Source organism: Eutrigla gurnardus, assembly GCF_963514095.1.
Source record: "Eutrigla gurnardus genome assembly, chromosome: 4".
In the NCBI taxonomy this organism is placed as follows: Eukaryota; Metazoa; Chordata; class Actinopteri; order Perciformes; family Triglidae; genus Eutrigla; species Eutrigla gurnardus.
Window position 1 is genome coordinate 24,404,688 of NC_139918.1, and position 18,522 is coordinate 24,423,209.

At 48.2% G+C, this 18,522-nt stretch overlaps 3 protein-coding genes across 4 annotated transcripts in view; 1 reads left to right on the top strand and 2 right to left on the bottom strand.

Annotated features, from left to right (window-relative positions):
- tmem68 (transmembrane protein 68) overlaps positions 1-18,522 on the bottom strand; it is a 50,520-nt gene that overhangs the window by 21,278 nt on the left and 10,720 nt on the right. The window lies entirely within an intron of this gene.
- Positions 10-9,072, bottom strand: LOC311011675 (kinesin-associated protein 3-like). The gene is made up of 20 exons (XM_084006754.1): positions 8,911-9,072; positions 7,896-8,027; positions 7,217-7,374; positions 6,498-6,559; positions 6,232-6,373; positions 6,001-6,100; positions 5,667-5,791; positions 5,425-5,523; positions 5,052-5,230; positions 4,663-4,825; positions 4,079-4,179; positions 3,882-3,990; positions 3,604-3,716; positions 3,185-3,350; positions 2,593-2,718; positions 2,076-2,174; positions 1,916-2,001; positions 1,682-1,838; positions 1,232-1,316; positions 10-995 (listed from the first exon to the last, which is right to left on the bottom strand). Exons 1-20 carry the CDS (start codon positions 8,946-8,948, stop codon positions 893-895), a joined length of 2,343 nt encoding a protein of 780 aa, XP_083862880.1. The 5' UTR covers positions 8,949-9,072; the 3' UTR covers positions 10-892.
- Positions 11,136-17,026, top strand: xkr4 (XK related 4). Its single transcript, XM_084006768.1, has 4 exons — positions 11,136-12,481; positions 15,199-15,398; positions 15,692-16,046; positions 16,334-17,026. The coding sequence occupies exons 1-4, from the start codon at positions 11,787-11,789 to the stop codon at positions 16,932-16,934; spliced, it is 1,851 nt and encodes a 616-aa protein (XP_083862894.1). The 5' UTR covers positions 11,136-11,786; the 3' UTR covers positions 16,935-17,026.

Here is an 18,522-nt window from a genome sequence, read left to right on the forward strand (position 1 = left end):
ACATCATAGGAATATGGATTTATGTTTTATTAAAGAACCTGAGGACGGATCGACAGATGATGAGTCTCAGACTCAAAATACACAGAATCTAAATAACTTAGATGTAGAATACTAAAAAAACAAGCACCAAAATATAACTCCATGTGCAAATATGCCTGAAAGTAACATCATGAATATGTTCATGGCACGACGTAACAATAATAATAATAATAATAATAATAATAATAATACGTTTTTGATGATGATGAACTTCATCAGATCAGATTGTCGAGTTTAAACTTGGATGTGAAGAAACACGAGCTGCTGATCGTTTACAGTCTGGTTAGTGGATCCTAAAACCTGGTCCTGGTCTCAGAGAGACAGACAGACAGGAAGACAGACAGTCTGGTATAAAACAATGTTTTAAAATAAGAAAATAATGAAATGATGAGCGTCCAAGTTCAGCAGCTAAATGATATTGATTATTGATAATTGATCACTAATGACTTGTCGTAGTGGAGGTTAGCATGTAGCATCCAGCAGCTAACACTCGTTACTACAGAAGGAAACATGCACAAAGCTCTCAGCCTATCAGAACGCTCCGTAGTGAAGGAAGACTAATACTAAACGGATCACAACAGTAACAAACGCTAACGTGTGTGTGTGTCTAGGAGTACTGGTAGAACGTCCTGTGAGTGTGTGTCTAGGAGTACTGGTAGAACGTCTAGGAGTACTGGTAGAAAGTCTAGGAGTTCTGGTAGAACGTCTAGGTGTACTGGTAGAACGTCTAGGAGTACTGGTAGAACATCTAGGAGTACTGGTAGAAAGTCTAGGAGTACTGGTAGAACGTCTAGGAGTACTGGTAGAACATCTAGGAGTACTGGTAGAAAGTCTAGGAGTACTGGTAGAACATCTAGGAGTACTGGTAGAACGGCTGCTCGTCAGGTCTGAAGCCGTAGGCGGTTGCTGGTCGCCCCGGCGATGAGCTCGTCTGGTCGAATACGTCACTGCCGTCTCTGGAAACAAACAGGAAGCAGATCGGTTCAGACCACCTGGTCCCCCTGTAAACCAGAGCTGTGTGCTGGATCTACTTGAGGCCCAGGTCCAGGTGGATGTAGACCAGTATCAGGTCAGACTTGACCCACTTTACTCTGTTTACTCCTCCAGCAACATAACCCTCCAGTCTGGTTCGATTTAAGGATCCCCTGTAGACCTGCGGGGAGACGGATCGCGGACCCGGACCTGGACTCACCCTGTGTAGTGCAGGTCTCCATTCTGAGGCTGCAGGTCGTTGAAGAAGTCAGGACTGACGGAACCGTCGGCCGGAGTGATTCCATCTAACAGACGAAAACAAGCAGACACAGATGACATGGTCCGTCTACAGGACTTCCTGTTGGTCTCCTAGCAACCAGCTACAGTTCACCATAAAGACGTAGCTTAGCTTATCAGATTCAAGTCAGATTTTATTTACTTTTTACATGATGCTACATGACACTACATGATGCTACCTGATGTTACATGATGCTACATGATGCTACATGACGCTACATGATGCTACATGATGCTACATGATGCTACATGACGCTACATGATGTTACATGACGCTACATGATGCTACATGACACTACATGATGCTACATGATGCTACATGATGCTACATGACACTACATGATGCTACATGGCGCTACATGACGTGTTGTACCTGCGCTGTAGAAGAGGTCGGTCCGGTCGTTGTCGTTATCGTACAGATACGGTTCGGACTCGTCGGCTTGCCGGCTCTCGACCATCTCCAACCACTGGTTGTTATGGAAACGGAACTTCTCAGACTGAATCTTCCTCCCCCACTCCTCATCGTACTCCTGGAAGACGAAGACGAGGGTGAGTGAATGAGAGAGCACCTCACGTGTGACGACTCAGCAGTGATGCGTTCACTTACAGCGATGATGTCCAGCGTGTTGTCACACACTTTCCTGATCTCTGCATTTTTGTCGTGCATCAGGTCGATGAGGTAGGCCGGCGCCTCTGAGGCCACGTTAAAGACACAAACATCACAGCTGTGCATGCAGCGCGGGCAGAGTGCATTGTGGGAAGGATACGGGTGTCTTTGATGATGACATCTCGTGTAGCTTGGTGAAACACCATCTGGTAGAAGACGTAGACGATCTGACACACAAACTCATCGTCCTCCTGTTGGGCTGCAAACAATTCACTTCATTATCTTCTGTGAAAGATATTGTCGTATAAATCACAAAAAGTAAAGTTATCATTGAGGATCAGGATTCTACAAAGTAACACAATATGCAGGATTATTAAACCGTCTTTAAGCTATGTTACTGTCTTTAATCTCTCACATATTTGTTTTCATTTGGAAACAGAAACGCTGTTTTATTTTGTGATTTCTACAAAATAAAAGCTCTCAGCTGACACCTGATTCAGGCGGTTTGGTTGTGGAAGTGGAAGAGAAGCTTTTATTCTGAAGGATTTCCCCAGCTCGTAAGTCTAAGGTCTCTGTGTTTAGTCTTCGAGCTGATTGGATGTTCAAACAGAGTCGTGGATGATTATTATCAGAGAGCGTCTGTTTTCAGGAGGCCACAGATCTGAGACCGGTGTTACCGTTCAGCAGCTCAATGAGGGCGGGGATGATGCCAGATTTAGCCAGCATGGCGGCACAGGCGTCGTCCATGGAGACAGTCCCGATCATGATGACCACCTCCAGGATGAGGTCGTCCTCCGCCGAGCCTGAAACACACGGAGCTTCACTCACTGTCGGAGATCCACAGTTCTGATGATCGGAGACGAACCGATCATGAAATATTTGGGAGTAGTCGCTGTGGTTACATTCTTGGATGGATAATTTTCACCTACATGCTTTCAAAATAAGTCCACATTTATTGAAAGAAGATACTCGACAAGAAATGCAACGACTGATCGTCAACAGACCTCAACAGACGCTACGGATGTAGAAAAACTGTTTTTAAGTTATTATTTCAACAAAAGGGGATAGGGATAGGAAGAAGCCGAGCTTGTCAAGTCCCGCCCCCTTCTTCACCATTAAGAAATACAAAATAAAACAAATAGATAATAATAATAATAATAAGACAGTACTGAAACAATAAAGGAGGGTTGTGTGGATCTTTGCTAAATGTGTAGCGATGGCAGCTAAACTCTGAAGGTCCTCTGTCAAGTCTCTGACCGGATCCAGTACCTGGTTTAAGACGGTCTTTGAGGTATGGCACCAGGTTGTACTCCTTCAGAACCAGCTCCCAGTCCAGGTCTGGGATGGTGAGGTTGGCCAGGGTCCCCAGACACTCCAGGACCCAGTCCTCCTCCTCCTCAGCACGGATCTCTGCTGCCAGGTCACCGACGTAGTCCTGACGGGGGCACGGGACGTCAACATGCTAACGATGCTAAGCTGTTTACATGCTACTTCTGCTAACATGCTAACGCTGCTAAGCTGTCTACATGCTACTTCTGCTAACATGCTAATACTGCTAAACTGTTTACATGCTACTTCTGCTAGCATGCTAACGCTGCTAAACGGTTTACATGCTACTTCTGCTAACATGCTAATGCTGCTAAGGTTGATCAGTGATGAATGTTAGCATGCTAAATTAGTTAGCTCACTATGAACACTGGTTTGGTCGGTCCGTCATGTTGTGAGATGTTTCTGATCATCTTCATCAGAAGGCAGTCCTTCACCTTCAGCGCCCTCTTCATCAGCATCTTCAAGCCGTTTCCTGCACGCACAAAAACACACACACACACAGGTCAGGCCTGTAGACACACAGCTCTGCTCCGGAGACGGAGGGAAACAGGAAACAGTACAGACTAGACGGGATCTTCCAGTGTCACGATTTCCAGACACACGATGTGGTCATTGAACGCAGCACGGGCCAACGAACCTTCACACATGAGCTGAGCGTTCCTCTTGTTCGCCGCCAGGTTGATGCAGATGGAGATGAGCTCCGCCTCGCTGTCGTCCTCGCCATGTTCATACAGCATCTGCATCAGCTGGACACACACACACACACACACACACATCACTCACCCGTCCAACACTACAGCGTCTCACCTGCAGGGCAGGGCTCTGGCGTCTCACCTGAGGGACACAGTCGGTGTGGATGAACATGGCCTTGAAGCGGTCGTCGATGCTGATGTGGTACAGGATGCGCATGGCGACCTGCCGGCTGTTCTCATCACCTGCACGGCGACGGACACGGAGACGCATCACAGCAAAGAATGCACAAAACACATCTCCTTCAGAGTCAGAAAGTTGGGATACACGACAGACCCGGACTCATGTAGGCCGGTCTAAGTGAGTAACATGGATCCTGTGGGGACTCCAGGTCTGAACCAGGTTTACTGGTCCTGGTCCATCACCAGTCGTTACAGGATCACAGAGGGAATGTCCGGTTCATCCTCTGAGCACCATGAACATCATATTACATCAAAGCTGCCTCAATATTCAACCATAGAAACAGAACAGAGTAGAACAGACATTCACCTGTTCTCAGAGGTCATTTGACCAGTACAAAAGAAAATGGGGATTGTTGTTGGTTGTCATGGTAACAACCCACGTCAGTGGGACTGTAAAGTGATGTCACAGCTCAGCAGGAAGAGAGAGTAATGTACATGACTGTATAGTGGGTGTGTGTGTGTGTGTGTGTGTGTGTGTGCCGTTACCCAACAAGGCCGTTAGTTTAGGTAACAGTCCGACGTCCACCATCTTGGCTCGGAGGCCGGAGTCGAAGGAGAGGTTGAGCAGCAGACGCAGTGTCAGGTTTAACAAGTCCTCATGGTCACATGGGACCAGACGGGCCAATCGCTGCACAGCATCCACCTCCGCCTGCACATCACACACACAAACACACATATCAAACACACGCACACACACCCACACACACACATCAAAAACACGCACACACATCAAACACACACATCAGACAGTCGCACAGACACACACACCCACACACACACATCAGACAGACGCACGCACACACACGCACACACACACACACACACACACACACACACATCCATGTGTGACGTCTCTGATGGAGCGCTGACGTCACCATGTCGTTCTTGTTCTCCAGGAAGATGGAGAGCTTCTTGAGGAAGGAGACCACCAGCACCAGCAGCTCCTCGTCATCCCGCTCCAGAACCTTCACCAGCAGACCCACGATGTTCTTGTTCCTCATCTTCAGCTCCGTCCTCGTGTCCTCGGCCAGGTTCAGCAGCAGGTAGAGAGACACTGGGAGACAGGAGACAGGATCAGAGAGAGGGAGGCAGCTTCTCTGAGCTATCATATATTTATGATGACAGCGTGATGTTAGCATGATGACAGCATGATGTTAGTGTGATGTTAGTGAGATGTTAGCGTGATGACAGCATGAAGTAAGCGTGACTTTAGCAATAAGTTAGCAATAAGTTAGCATGCTAGCCCACCTCTGAGCAGCTGCTCCTGTTTGGACAGCAGACCCTGGTACTTCCTCACAGCCTTGTCCTGGTCTCTCCTCAGGGACCCGTTCTCCGGGGCCGCCTCACGTACACCGCACGGTTAAGGAAGGTCACCGAGTCAGGGGGAGACAGGTCAGACGGAGCAGACGGGGTGGGGACATATACCAGAATCTTATCCATGTTCACACCTGATCTTAAAGGTGTAGATACTGGTACAGATTAGAGGATATAAGCCTTGTTCTTCTTGCGGAGCTCGTCGCGCCACACATCGTGTCTCTTCAGCTCGTGTTCCACCACCGACATACACAACGCTCCCACTTTGTAGTGACTCACCACCCCGTGGAACTGGGAGAAACTACACACACACACACACACACACACACACACACACACACACACACACACACACACACACACATACACACACACACACACACACACACACACACACAAACACACACACACACACCATCATGGAGACACTGGAGAACAGAGTGAGTGAGTGAGTGAGTGTGTGTGTGTGTGTGTGTGTGTGTGTGTGTGTGTGTGTGTGTGTGTGTTTACCTGGAGAAGCAGAAGAACACATAAATGATGATGGTAGCGAGTTCTACACTCTGCTTCCAGTCCTCCCTCAACACTCTGGCCAGAGCACCGAGGGCTGCCTCTACACACACACACACACACACACACACACACACACACACCACACACCACACACCACACACACACACAGTTATTGATTGTGGTGCATTGAAGGTGTGTTCTAGATGAGGAACCGTGGCGTGATGATGTCACCGTTGTGCAGCAGCTCCTCCAGGTTGTCAGGGTTACGGGCCAGCTGGAGGATGAGAGCAGAACCTCGGATTTTCTCTGGGATTCCTTCATAGAGCAGCTCAATGTACTCGTCCACTCTGGTTACACTGGCCTCCTCGTCAGGCTGAACACACACACACACACACACACACACACACACATACACACACATTAAAAGGTGTAACTCCATGTGTGTTTTGAACGCAGTGAGACATGTGACCAGACAGGAAGTGAGAAGGTGACGTTACCTCCATTCCTTCAAACGGCGTCAGCTCTCTGGGTTTCAGACTCCGCCTCTCCTTCTTCTCCACTGGGACAGGAAACACCGTCGGCATGACAACATTCACCAGTTCAGGAGTAAACTTGAAACTTTTACTTATTCTTTGCATCATTTATCATTTTAAGTTACATCGGCATATTATATTACTTCCCACCGCAATCTAGCTCCTTTTCTAAATTGAAATACAACACACTTAAGTTAATTACTAAACCAAACTAACTGTGAAGGAAGTGACCATATTTGGTCTGAGGAGACGCGACGGGTGGATCTGATGAACACAAGCAGCAATCTTACTGGATACTTTCTGGTCTGGTGGACTCTAAATGGACCATAATGTACTAAATGAACATCATGCTGGATTGAAGAAGACTTGAAACTAGAGATTGAGACATAAACTCATGTTTACAATGTTTACTGAGATAATACATAAAACCATTTTCTCATAGACTTCTATACAATCAGAGAGGAGTCGCCCCCTGGTGGCCAGCAGAGAGAAGTAGGACCATTTTCTCATAGACTTCTATACAACCAGAGAGGAGTCGCCCCCTGGTGGCCGGCAGAGAGAATGTAGCTTGGTGGCACCACGCCGTTGTGCCCGTAAAGCCACGCCTCCAGCTGTGGGTCTGATGCCAGACTGGACACATTTAGACTCTAGAGACAGGATGTAAACACGGTCACATGACTGACCTTTTCCTTCCACGGGCGATGACTTCCTGTTCTGCAGGTAGTAGAGCAGTTGCTCCACCTGGGGCAGCCGGGACGGAGGAATGAGTTTACACTCCTCCACCACCTTCTTGGCCAGAGCTCCCACATCGGTGCTGGGCGAGAGACTCTTCACTCGGATACTGGGGAGAGAGAGAGGGACGCCATCAAAACACTCACAACACGCTGACAGTGGGAAAGTTCAAATATGGAGATCTTCTTTTCTCTGTTCTATCATATATGTAATCACATAGAACAGACATTTCAAGCACTTTATTCTAAATCCAAGCAATTTTCAAAACTTGAAAACACCACACTAAAATTCAAGTGTTTTCAAGGATTTCCAGCACCCATACCAACCCTGATTTAAGATAATTTGATTGTTTCTCACTAAAAGAAGATGCGAGTCTCATCTGTGACACAACATTTTTATGTTTCTTATATAAACGTGACGTGCAAGTTTATCAGGATAACATGGTGACATGAAGCTTTCTCGTGTCAGATAATGGTTCATCCATCACCGGTTGACTTAAATATCAGACCAGAAGCTCAAAAAGACGAGACCAGGAGCAACACGGCAGTGCATTCAAAGACAGAGGATGGCGAGAGGAGGAGCAGCGGGGAGGTGAAGAAGGAGAATGGGAGGAAATCAAGGTGCACTCACATCTTTTGTCCCTCCTTGCGTTCGCCCAGCATTTGACCCCCCCCCTCCCCCAGGATGGAGGCCTCCACCTCGTAGTGCACCACCAGGGCCTTCTCTGTGGGGTGGACATCCAGACTGCCTGCAGTCACTTTGCTTTGGGAGAGAAAGAAACTCATTAAACACACTAGAACCAGTTCAATCAGTGAATTCCACCTTAAATCAGGAGACCGGAATGTTCCAAGTTTCAAATTCAGCTTGAGTTCAGACACATGGGTCCATACCAAAACAAAAACATTAGACACTTAATAAAGACATGGACACCAGCAGAGGTGGAGGCTGATTTTATCATAGACTTCTATACAACCAGAGAGGAGTCGCCCCCTGGTGGCCATCAGAGAGGATGCAGCTTTAAGAAACCTCAGAACCGGAGGATTGTCCTGGTTGTAGAAGTCATGATAGATCTGTATTTAGTCATATGTCATGTCATGCAGCACTTTAATCCTGAGACAGTGTTGTATATGACGTCATAGTGTTTGTATGAACTACCCGCAGAACAAGCAGGTTCAACGTGAACTAGCACACAGCAAACATCAGCCTGCTAGTTTTGCTAGCTGACAACCAGGTAGCCCAGACCACCTTCACGGAGGATGGACCGCCCTACTCGGCTTCAGAATCTAGCGGTTTAACGTCTCCGTGATTACCGGAGAAGATATCGGTCGGTTGTGGAGTTAAATACGTGTTTTCTGGTCTTGTGTTGGATTCGGCTTCGTTCACATTCACAACACAACTCTGCTTTTACTGATTCACACCGATACAAGGGGCTAACAGTCCTCCTGGTCCATGGACCGGATATCGCTATCACTTTGATTGGCGACCCAGAACACAAAACCCTGACCGGGGACCCGGAGTGCGAACAGAACCGGACCCCGCAGCTAACCGGACCCCGATGCTAACCGGACCCCGGTCCATCAATAAACAGTCCGAACGCTAGACGTGTTGTAGGAGGGTTAGCTACGTCACTGACGGCCTGTCTCACCGTTTGAGGAAGCGCGCGTCATCCTGTATCTTCTCCATATTTATAATCCGTCAGATTTACACTCGGTTTAACGGCTAGATCAAGTTTAACGGAGCTCAGGTCCCGACCGGAGGAGTCGGCGTGCTAACCCACTAGCAGCGCTGTTTGTGTGTCAGGGAGGCTGGAGTGGACTACAAACATGGAGTCCTTCTGGGTTTTAGTTCCCGAACTCAGGACTGCCAGGCAGCAAACAAGCTCTTTGATCGATTTCAGACATTAAAGGCAGAGTACGTTTGGAAAAACGACAGAAACATGACCGCATCGCCGAACTAAGCCCCGCCCCCTTCGTTCAGTCCGGCCGCCATGATGAGAGCCCTTCGAATTCTCTAAATGCAAAGGAAAGGATCTCCAATTATCCTTTCAGATCTCCTTTAGGATACAACGGACCTTCCTTTACCAAAAGAAAGGAGATCACACCGATCAACAATTCTTTGCGAGAGCAACATTTAATGTGCCACACACCTCAGTCGCTCATGAAAACAACCAATATGTATATTTGCATATTTAACAGATACTTTCATGCAGACAGACATAGTAGCCTAATTGGAATTGTGTTGATAAATGTGTGTGGACAGTGATAATAACTGAATGGTATTTTTATTTATTTCAATCATGTTACAAATTTGACAAAAACAAAACTAAAACCACAAATGAAATGTAAATACAGCCAACAGTCAAACAGGAAGGAGGAGCTGCTGGACCTGAACCAGCTGCTGGACCTGGACCAGAACCAGCTGCTGGACCAGAACCAGCTGCTGGACCTGGACCAGAACCAGCTGGGACACATGGGTCCATACCAAAACAATAACCACCGGGATAAGCTTTGGCTTCTCCCGCTTTCCCTTTCGGCCATGTGTATTGTATTATTTGAACAAAGATGAAGTGTGGTGATGACGATTTAATTGACATGCCCGAAATAAACAAATAAATAAATAAATAACATTAGACACTTTTTTTTAAGATTATATTTTTTTGGGCTAGAGCGCCGTTCAAGCCTTTTTATTACTTTTTTCAGACAGTGTGGAAGCGGGGAGAGAGAGGGAGATGACATGCGGGAAATATGTCCCGGGCAGGAGTCAAACCACCGCATCGAAGACGTTGAGCCTCTGTACATGGGGCTGCTACCCTAACCACTGCGCACCGACCCCCAATAACACGAGACACTAAAAGTCCCAGTTGGCAACAATTTTGATCATATTCACTGAATGCTCCGATAGAACAACATAAATTATTCGGTTTTAGAAAACAAAGCACGCGTGCAATAGAGCCTGTTTTTTGTTTTGCAAAAATCGACACAGCCCGGTTCATCCTGTCCAATCAGCACGCAGGGCTGTGTTCGTGCACACACAGAGCCCCTCCCCCCTCGGGCCATACCACTATCACAAGGGGAGGCGGAGGGAAGTAGCAACAAGCTTCTAATTCCTCAGTTAAAAACCGAAACGAGGAGGTCCAAAACAACCAAGGAAAAGAAAACACCGGTGGAAAAGAAGGAAAAAAGAAAGATTGCAACGGTGCCCGTGATAAAACCAGAGTCAACATCAGATCCGCGTTTCAAAGGTGGCGATCTAAGGGATTTCAAAGGGCACAAAGTCGAGGGGAAGGAGCTCGGTGGTCGTGGTGGAAGAGCGTGAGAGTTATAAACATTCAAAATCTGACAGAGTGCCCTTGATCCGCTGGACTTGCCGACTGGGACTTTAATAAAGACATGGACACCAGCAGAGGTGGAGGCTCATTTTCTCATAGACTTCTATACAACCAGAGAGGAGTTGCCCCCTGGTGGCCAGCAGAGAGAAGGACCATTTTCTCATAGACTTCTATACAAGCAGAGAGGAGTCGCCCCCTGGTGGCCAGCAGAGAGAATGCAGCTTTAAGGACCTTCAGCTTCACTGTTCGGATCCAGAGGTATTTTTTTATGTAACTTGATTATGCCAAATTTAAAAGGTTTATTGTTTGATCTTCCAAGAAAATATTTTTCTTGTTATGTTTGAATGAGTTGAGGAGTAGAGTTTATGTGGGGGAGGGTAAATAAAAACTCACTAAAAGAATAATAATAACAATAACAATAATAATCCATCTATCCATCCATTGTCTACCGCTTATCCTGTATTCAGGGTCGCGGGGACAATAATAATAATAATAATAATAATAATAATAAGAAGAAGAAGAAGAAGAAGAAGAAGAAGAAGAAGAAGCAGAAGAAGAAGAAGAAGAAGAAGAAGAAGAAGAAGAAGAAGAAGAAGAAGAAAGTAACTATCCGTGGTGCTGAACTCGGCTCTAGGGTTTGAATCCCCTGAGTCACGTGACAGCTGGCAGGTAGACCGACGGGCTGCTTCGACCTCAGTGGGAGGTTTTCTTCACTTTGTGCTGTAACGGAGCTCAAACAGACAGGGGGGGAGAGGGGGGGGGGATGATGTCATAGCTCCAGTCTGTGCCATAGAAGCAGCAGCAGAAGAAGAAGCAGCAGATGGATGCAGCCTTCCTCCGTCTCCATCCTCAACACCAGACTCAGACCCACCGAGGACAAAGACCGGCAGGGACCCGTCCGGTTCGGCTGTCTGCAGGAGGCGAATCACCCTCCCGTCTGGAGGCCGGGTGTGAGACGAGCTATGGACCAACAGATCGGAGCCGGACCCGGGTCAGTCCTCTTTTTTGTCTCGATTCCGTATCATGAGCAGGCGGCGGAACAGCAGAGCTAGTCCTGCCCAGCGAGGAGGAGGAGGAGGAGGAGGAGGAGGAGGAGGAGGAGGAAGGGTGTCGGCGGAGGGAGGCAGGGAAGCCTGGAGGAGAAGAGGAGGGAGGGAGGACGAATAAAGGAGTGATAGTACAAGCCTCCGATAATGGCGGCTAAGTCGGACGGGGTCCTGAAGATGAAGAAGAGCGACGTGGCCTTCACCCCCCTGCAGAACTCGGAGCACTCCGGCTCCGTGCAGGGGCTCCACCCGGGCGCCCAGCCCGACTCTGCGGGCACCGGGGACGGGGACTTCGCCAACGGGGAGTCGCGGTGCTGCGGAGGGGGAGGATCCGCGTCGACGAGCCTCCGCCTGGGCCGGGAGCAGCAGAAGTACACGGTCTGGGACTGCATGTGGATCGTGGCCGCGGTGGCCGTGTACGTGGCCGACGTGGGCACCGACGTGTGGCTGTCGGTGGACTACTACCTCCGCCGCGACTACTGGTGGTTCGGCCTGACCCTGTTCTTCGTGGTGCTGGGCTCCTTCTCGGTCCAGCTCTTCAGCTTCAGATGGTTCGTCCACGACTTCAGCACCGAGGAGAGCGACTCAGCCGCCGCCGCGGCCGAGAGCGCGCACATGGACGGGAACAAGCTTCTGAGCGGCTCGGCCTCGCACGGAGACGTGACCGCGCAGCAGCACCCGGCCACGCCGCAGAGGCAGGCGTCGACCGCCAGCAGGAACACCACGACCACCAGCACCGGCAGCACCGGGGCCAGCGCCGGGAGGAGGTCCGCCTCCTACTCCCTCTGCGTCTTGGTCGGCCAGTCCCTGATCCACATCCTCCAGCTGGGTCAGATCTGGAGGTACGGAGGCTGTGTGTGTGCGTGTGTGTGCGTGTGTGTGTGTGTGTGTGTGTGTGTGTGTGCGTGTGCGTGACATGGGGGCCCCTAAAGGATGTGGCCCCCATCTGCAGGGCTGCTCAGGTCCCTGGTCTATTTGATCAGGTCAGGACCTAGTGGATCAGGTCCCTGGTCTAGTTGATCAGGACCCTGGTAGTAGATCAGGTCCCTGGTCTAGTGGATCAAGTCCCTGAATTAGTTGGCCAGGTCCGTGGACTAGAAGATCAGGACTTTGGTCTGGTAGATCAGGTCCCTGGTCCAGTTAATCATGTCCCTGGTCTAGTCGTTCAGGTCCCTGGTCCAGTTGATCAGGTCCGTGGTCTGGATGATCAGGTCCCTGGTCTAGATCAGGACCACTGGGATCCGGCCTGTCAGCCCACCTGCATGCTGCTGGTCTTTTTTTAAAGTCCCTGTTGAAAATTACAGTACATTAAATATGAGAGTACTTGCAGAGGAAATAGTTCTAGTGAGTTAATGATCAGTTAACATGAAGTTTACTATTTCTAAATGTTTTTGTTGAATGTATTATCAAAGTGTGATGTGAGTTTGCTTTCAATAGATAATTTCCATAAACTATGTCTTTATAGTATATTTGTAATACAGGATACAAAATGTAAATATAATAAAACAGAATATCTGAGGAACATTTATTAAATGTAACAGAAAAATGCTTCTTTCTGCTGGCCACCAGGGGGTGACTCCTCTCTGGTTGTATAGAAGTCTATGAGAAAATGGTCCTACTTTTCTCTTGATGTATTATCTCAGTAAACATTGTACATGAGTTTATGGTCTCCATCTCTAGTCTTCTTCAATCCAGCATGATGTTCATTTCGTACATTATGGTCCATTTAGAGTCCAACAGACCAGAAAGCAGGGGATGCTTTAGGGGGCGGGGTTTACCTGCTTGATTGACAGGTCCATTTAGAGTCCACCAGACCAGAAAGCAGGGGATGCTTTAGGGGCGGGGCTTACCTGCTGATTGACAGGTCCATTTAGAGTCCACCAGACCAGAAAGCAGGGGATGCTTTAGGGTGCGGGGCTTACCTGCTGACCTAACAGGTCGGTACCATGCAATGCTACTAAGATGACTTTAACACTTAGCTGTAAAGTTGACCTTGAATCACCAGCTTCACACCAGAATCCACATGGATCCAGATCCAGATCCAGTAAGGGTGCCGGGCTGCCTCTCGTGTTCCTCAGATCCACCAGCAGGAACCTGAAATACCAGTAAGACCAGGAAAGGAGAAGAGATGGTATTTATAAACCCATGAGAGGCATCCTGCATCTCTTCAACTGGTCACAGACTCCATTGGTTAATAGAATCGCTGTGATTGGTTAATAGAATCGCTGTGATTGGTTAATAGAAGTGCTGTGATTGGTCAATAGAAGTGCTGTGATTGGTCAATAGAAGTACTGTGATTGGTTAATAGAAATGCTGTGATTGGTTAATAGAAGCGTTGTGATTGGTTCATAGAATCGCTGTGATTGGTTAATAGAAGTGCTGTAATTGGTTAATAGAAGTGCTGTAATTGGTTAATAGAAGTGCTGTGATTGGTCAATAGAAGTGCTGTGATTGGTCAATAGAAGTGCTGTGATTGGTTAATAGAAGTGCTGTGATTGGTTAATAGAAGTGCTGTGATTGGTTAATAGAAGCGTTGTGATTGGTTCATAGAAGTGCTGTGATTGGTTAATAGAAGTGCTGTGATTGGTTAATAGAAGCGTTGTGATTGGTTCATAGAAGTGCTGTGATTGGTTAATAGAAGTGTTGTGGTGGGTTAATAGAAGTGTTGTGATTGGTTCATAGAAGTGCTGTGATTGGTTAATAGAAGTGTTGTGGTGGGTTAATAGAAGTGTTGTGATTGGTTAAAAGAAGCATGGTGGGTTAATAGAAGCGTTGTGATGGTTAATAGAAGCGTTGTGATTGGTTAATAGAAGTGCTGTGATTGGTTAATAGAAGTGTTGTGGTGGGTTAATAGAAGCGTTGTGATTGGTTAATAGAAGCGTTGTGATTGGTTAAAAGAAGCGTTGTGATTGGTTAATAGAAGCGTTGTGATTGGTTCATAGAAGTGCTGTGATTGGTTAATAGAAGCGTTGTGATTGGTTCAACATGTAGATTGAAAACATGATTTTCAGGTTTTCTATTTGTCAACAGCTCAGAAAGTATAATAATTACTCCATTGTTCTTCATCGTTGCCATGGTAATGCAGGCTGGACTGGCAATGCCGTCATCGCTCAAAGGCTGAATGAGCGGACTACTCTTTGCAGTAGTAGTCTCCCTCACACACGCGTGCGCGCACACACACACACACACACACACACACACACACACAGCTGACCAGCACACAGGCTGCAGCTTTATTGCTCAGATCTCATTTGAAATTCTTTTAGAACGGAGGAAGTTCATTTCACGGCTTGTTAGGTTGCAGCCTGATGACGGCCTGAGAGACAGGACTACATAGTAAATAATAAAATAATTATCTTCATGATCAACATCAGCACAATTTCTTCTCTTGGAGCTGTAATAATAATAATAATAATAATAATAATACTAATACTAATAATAATAATAATAATAATAATAATAATAATAATAATAATAATAATAATAATAATAAGCAGGGGAGAAATAGAAGCTTCCTGTTATACATGATGGGATATCGTGGTATATCCACCTCCTGCAGGTACTTCCACACCATCTACCTGGGCGTGCGGAGCCGGCGGAGCGGCGAGACGGAGCGCTGGCGGTATTACTGGAGGATGGTGTACCAGTTTGCAGACGTCAGCATGCTGCACCTGCTCGCCACCTTCCTGGAGAGCGCGCCACAACTGGTGCTGCAGCTGTGCATCATCATACAGACACACAAGCTGCAGGCTGTGCAAGGTAACACACAACGCCCTCCCCTCTCCCTCCCCCGCCACACACACACACACACACACACACACACACACACACACACACACACACACACACACACACACACACACACACACACACACACACACACCTGAACCTGGACCACCACAACCCCAAACCACCAGTACTGCCTAGCATCCTCTTCATCGTCGGTTTTCCTGTTCTCTTCGAGGCCGTCTGTGGTCCGGTGGCAAAAAAAGCACATTTTGTAAATATCTGTGTCCAGTTGCCTGAGCCCTGCCCCCTGGTGTGTGCTGCAGGTATGACGGCTGCAGCCTCCCTGGTCTCCCTGGCCTGGGCCCTGGCCTCCTACCAGAAGGCCCTCAGGGAGTCCCGGGACGACAAGAAGCCCATCAGCTACCTAGCCGTCATCATCCAGTTCTGCTGGCACTTCTTCACCATCGCTGCCCGGGTCATCACCTTCGCCCTGTTCGCCTCCGTGTTCCAGCTCTACTTCGGCATCTTCATCGTGCTGCACTGGTGCATCATGACCTTCTGGATCGTCCACTGTGAGACGGACTTCTGCATCAGCAAGTGGGAGGAGATTGTGTTCGACATGGTGGTGGGCATCATCTACATCTTCTCCTGGTTCAACGTCAAGGAGGGACGCACACGGTGAGGACGCTTCCACGGTGGGATCAGTCTGGGTCACTGGCAGGATTTATTTAGATTCATTGTTGAATGTAATTATTGAATGTAATTGAAGGTCTCCGTTGTTATGCTGTTGTTTTCTTTTGAAGACTAGTTGCATGAAGTTCATTCAGCTGTGAATGTTTGGAGGATGGAAACAGAACTGGGAAGGAATGTTTCACCTCATAATAAAAGCACTTCTGAGCTACTGAACGATCCTGGACATGTTTCGCTGATTTGCTTCTGTCTTTCTTTCCTTCGTGTCTCTGCAGGTGTCGGCTCTTCATCTACTACCTGGTGATCCTGGTGGAAAATGCTGCTCTCAGTGCATTGTGGTATCTCTACCGGTTGCCTCACACCACCGACGCCTTTGCGGTGCCGGCGCTCTGCGTCATCTTCAGCAGCTTCCTCACCGGCGTGGTTTTCATGCTCATGTACTATGCCTTTTTCCACCCCAATGGGCCGCGCTTTGGGCGCTCGCCCAGCGGCCAGGGTCTGGACCTGGACCCCACCGCTCAGTTCTCCACGCTGCCGTCCGAAGGCGCCACCAACTCGCTTCGCTCCAACCGAGGTGCTGCCGCCACCCTGGAGCGTGACGTGGGGAAATATTCTGAGCGGGACGGCTGCATGCCGGTTTTTCAAGTCCGACCCACAGTTCCGTCCACGCCGTCATCTCGGGCTCCGCGCCTCGATGAGACCGTGATCAAGATCGACCTGTGTAGGAACCGCTACCCGGCCTGGGAGCGCCACGTCCTCGACCGCAGTATACGCAAGGCCATCCTGGCCATAGACTGCTCACTGACCCCCCCACGACTGCAGTACAAAGACGACGCTCTGGTGCAGGAGAGGCTGGAATACGAGACCACATTGTAGGTCTGGCCGGCCACAGAACCCGTCGGAGGTCTCTCCTGCTCTCACATGAACAGCAACAGGGACTGTGGCAATAAGAATTACTTTCTCACTCTTCATCTCTCATCACCCTCTTTCTGTTTCTGGTCCTCGGCTTCGCCCAGCAACATCCAGCCCTGCTGCTCACGGTCCAACGAGCCGCTTGGCGGTTGTCGTCACCGGATGTTCGGGTTCTTTGTGGAGTCGTTGCTGTCTTTTTACTTCCAGTCATCAGGGAAATCCCATCTGGTCCGAACTTAACACTTCAACACTCAGACGGCACAAGAGGCCATTTGGTTGGAAATGTTGAGGATCAAATCAGCAGACGAGGTTTAACTCTTCGGATATTCCGCTAAACTAAAAGCATTCGTCATCCAGCATCAGTCGGAACTTTAACTGTCATGTGTGTCTTCAAGTGTTCTGAAGCCACCACTGGGTCGGTACTTCTATCAATACCTACGTGATGAAACTCATCATTTCTGTTCTCTCAGTGCCAAAAAGGTTCCTTGGAAATGTCATCTAGAGTCGGAGGACCACGTGATGCCGGGTTCAGACTACATGGGATCAGCTGGTTACAACCCGACCTGGCAGACATACGGCATTGACCCGGATCAGATGTTTGCATCGACCTGGATCGGAGGAGGGCGTTTGGCGCGACAATCGACAGTTTTATCCGACATTGAGCATCATGAGTCCCCTCGTGTCCATAACAGAAAGAGCACAGAGTCACGCACAAACGTTACCACGAAGAAGGTAAAGGGGAACGAGGCTTTTCTCCCGAACACAAGACCGCCAGCATCAGACACAACACCATCATTCGTTTACATCTTCTTCCTTCCCAATGACATTAGACACGTCATCAAAGACGGAACGCTTCCATTGGTCGTCAGTCTCTCGTCAAGAATTTATGACTCTAAACGTGACAATGATCATCGTTACAGAAATGTGTGGTCTGAACCCGGCGTCAGAGGACTGGAAGGGAACTTCATGGAGACAGTGGTCAAAGTAGCATCTACACTCAGTCATTGTGTTTTGTTTTGATAAAATCAACCTGGTAGGAAGGAAGGAAGGACGGACAGACGGACCTGGCTGTCACACTCACGATGCCAAGAAAACATCTTTCTGGCAGCTCAACTCAACAGTTTGCAGTCCGGCCTCATAAACCTGGATGTGCAGTGATGCCGATCTTTGCTCGTCTGTGGAGGCCAGTGTGTGTGTGTGTGTGTGTGTGTGTGTGTGTGTGTGTGTGTAAAAATACCAGACAGCAATGAAAAGGAGACAACAGGATGATACAGGAAATGGAGGATGGAGAGGAAGAGAAAAAAACGCCGTCTGAACCATCAGGATGTACAGAACTCTGATACAACATGCAGCATATTTACTTAAGAGTAATCGATGGTTCTGGGTCTTTAGAGACCATGTAAAGGGTTCTGGGTCTATAGAGACCACGTAGAGGGTTCTTAGTCTCTATTGTGGTGTGAGTGTGTATGTGTTGGCTAAAGGCCACATTTTGCTACTTCTTCTTTGATAAAAAAACATAACCTTCTTGGGAAACATGTTTCTGCTAGTATCC

Coding starts and splice junctions, on each gene's coding strand:
- xkr4 (XM_084006768.1), top strand. CDS start 11,787: ATGGCGGCTAAGTCGGACGGGGTCCTGAAGATGAAGAAGAGCGACGTG. Junction 12,482..15,198: donor CAGCTGGGTCAGATCTGGAG/GTACGGAGGCTG, acceptor CACCTCCTGCAG/GTACTTCCACACCATCTACC. Junction 16,047..16,333: donor GTCAAGGAGGGACGCACACG/GTGAGGACGCTT, acceptor GTGTCTCTGCAG/GTGTCGGCTCTTCATCTACT.
- LOC311011675 (XM_084006754.1), bottom strand. CDS start 8,948: ATGGAGAAGATACAGGATGACGCGCGCTTCCTCAAACG. Junction 4,180..4,662: donor TAAACTAACGGCCTTGTTGG/GTAACGGCACAC, acceptor GTCGCCGTGCAG/GTGATGAGAACAGCCGGCAG. Junction 2,719..3,184: donor CAAAGACCGTCTTAAACCAG/GTACTGGATCCG, acceptor CGTGTGTTTCAG/GCTCGGCGGAGGACGACCTC.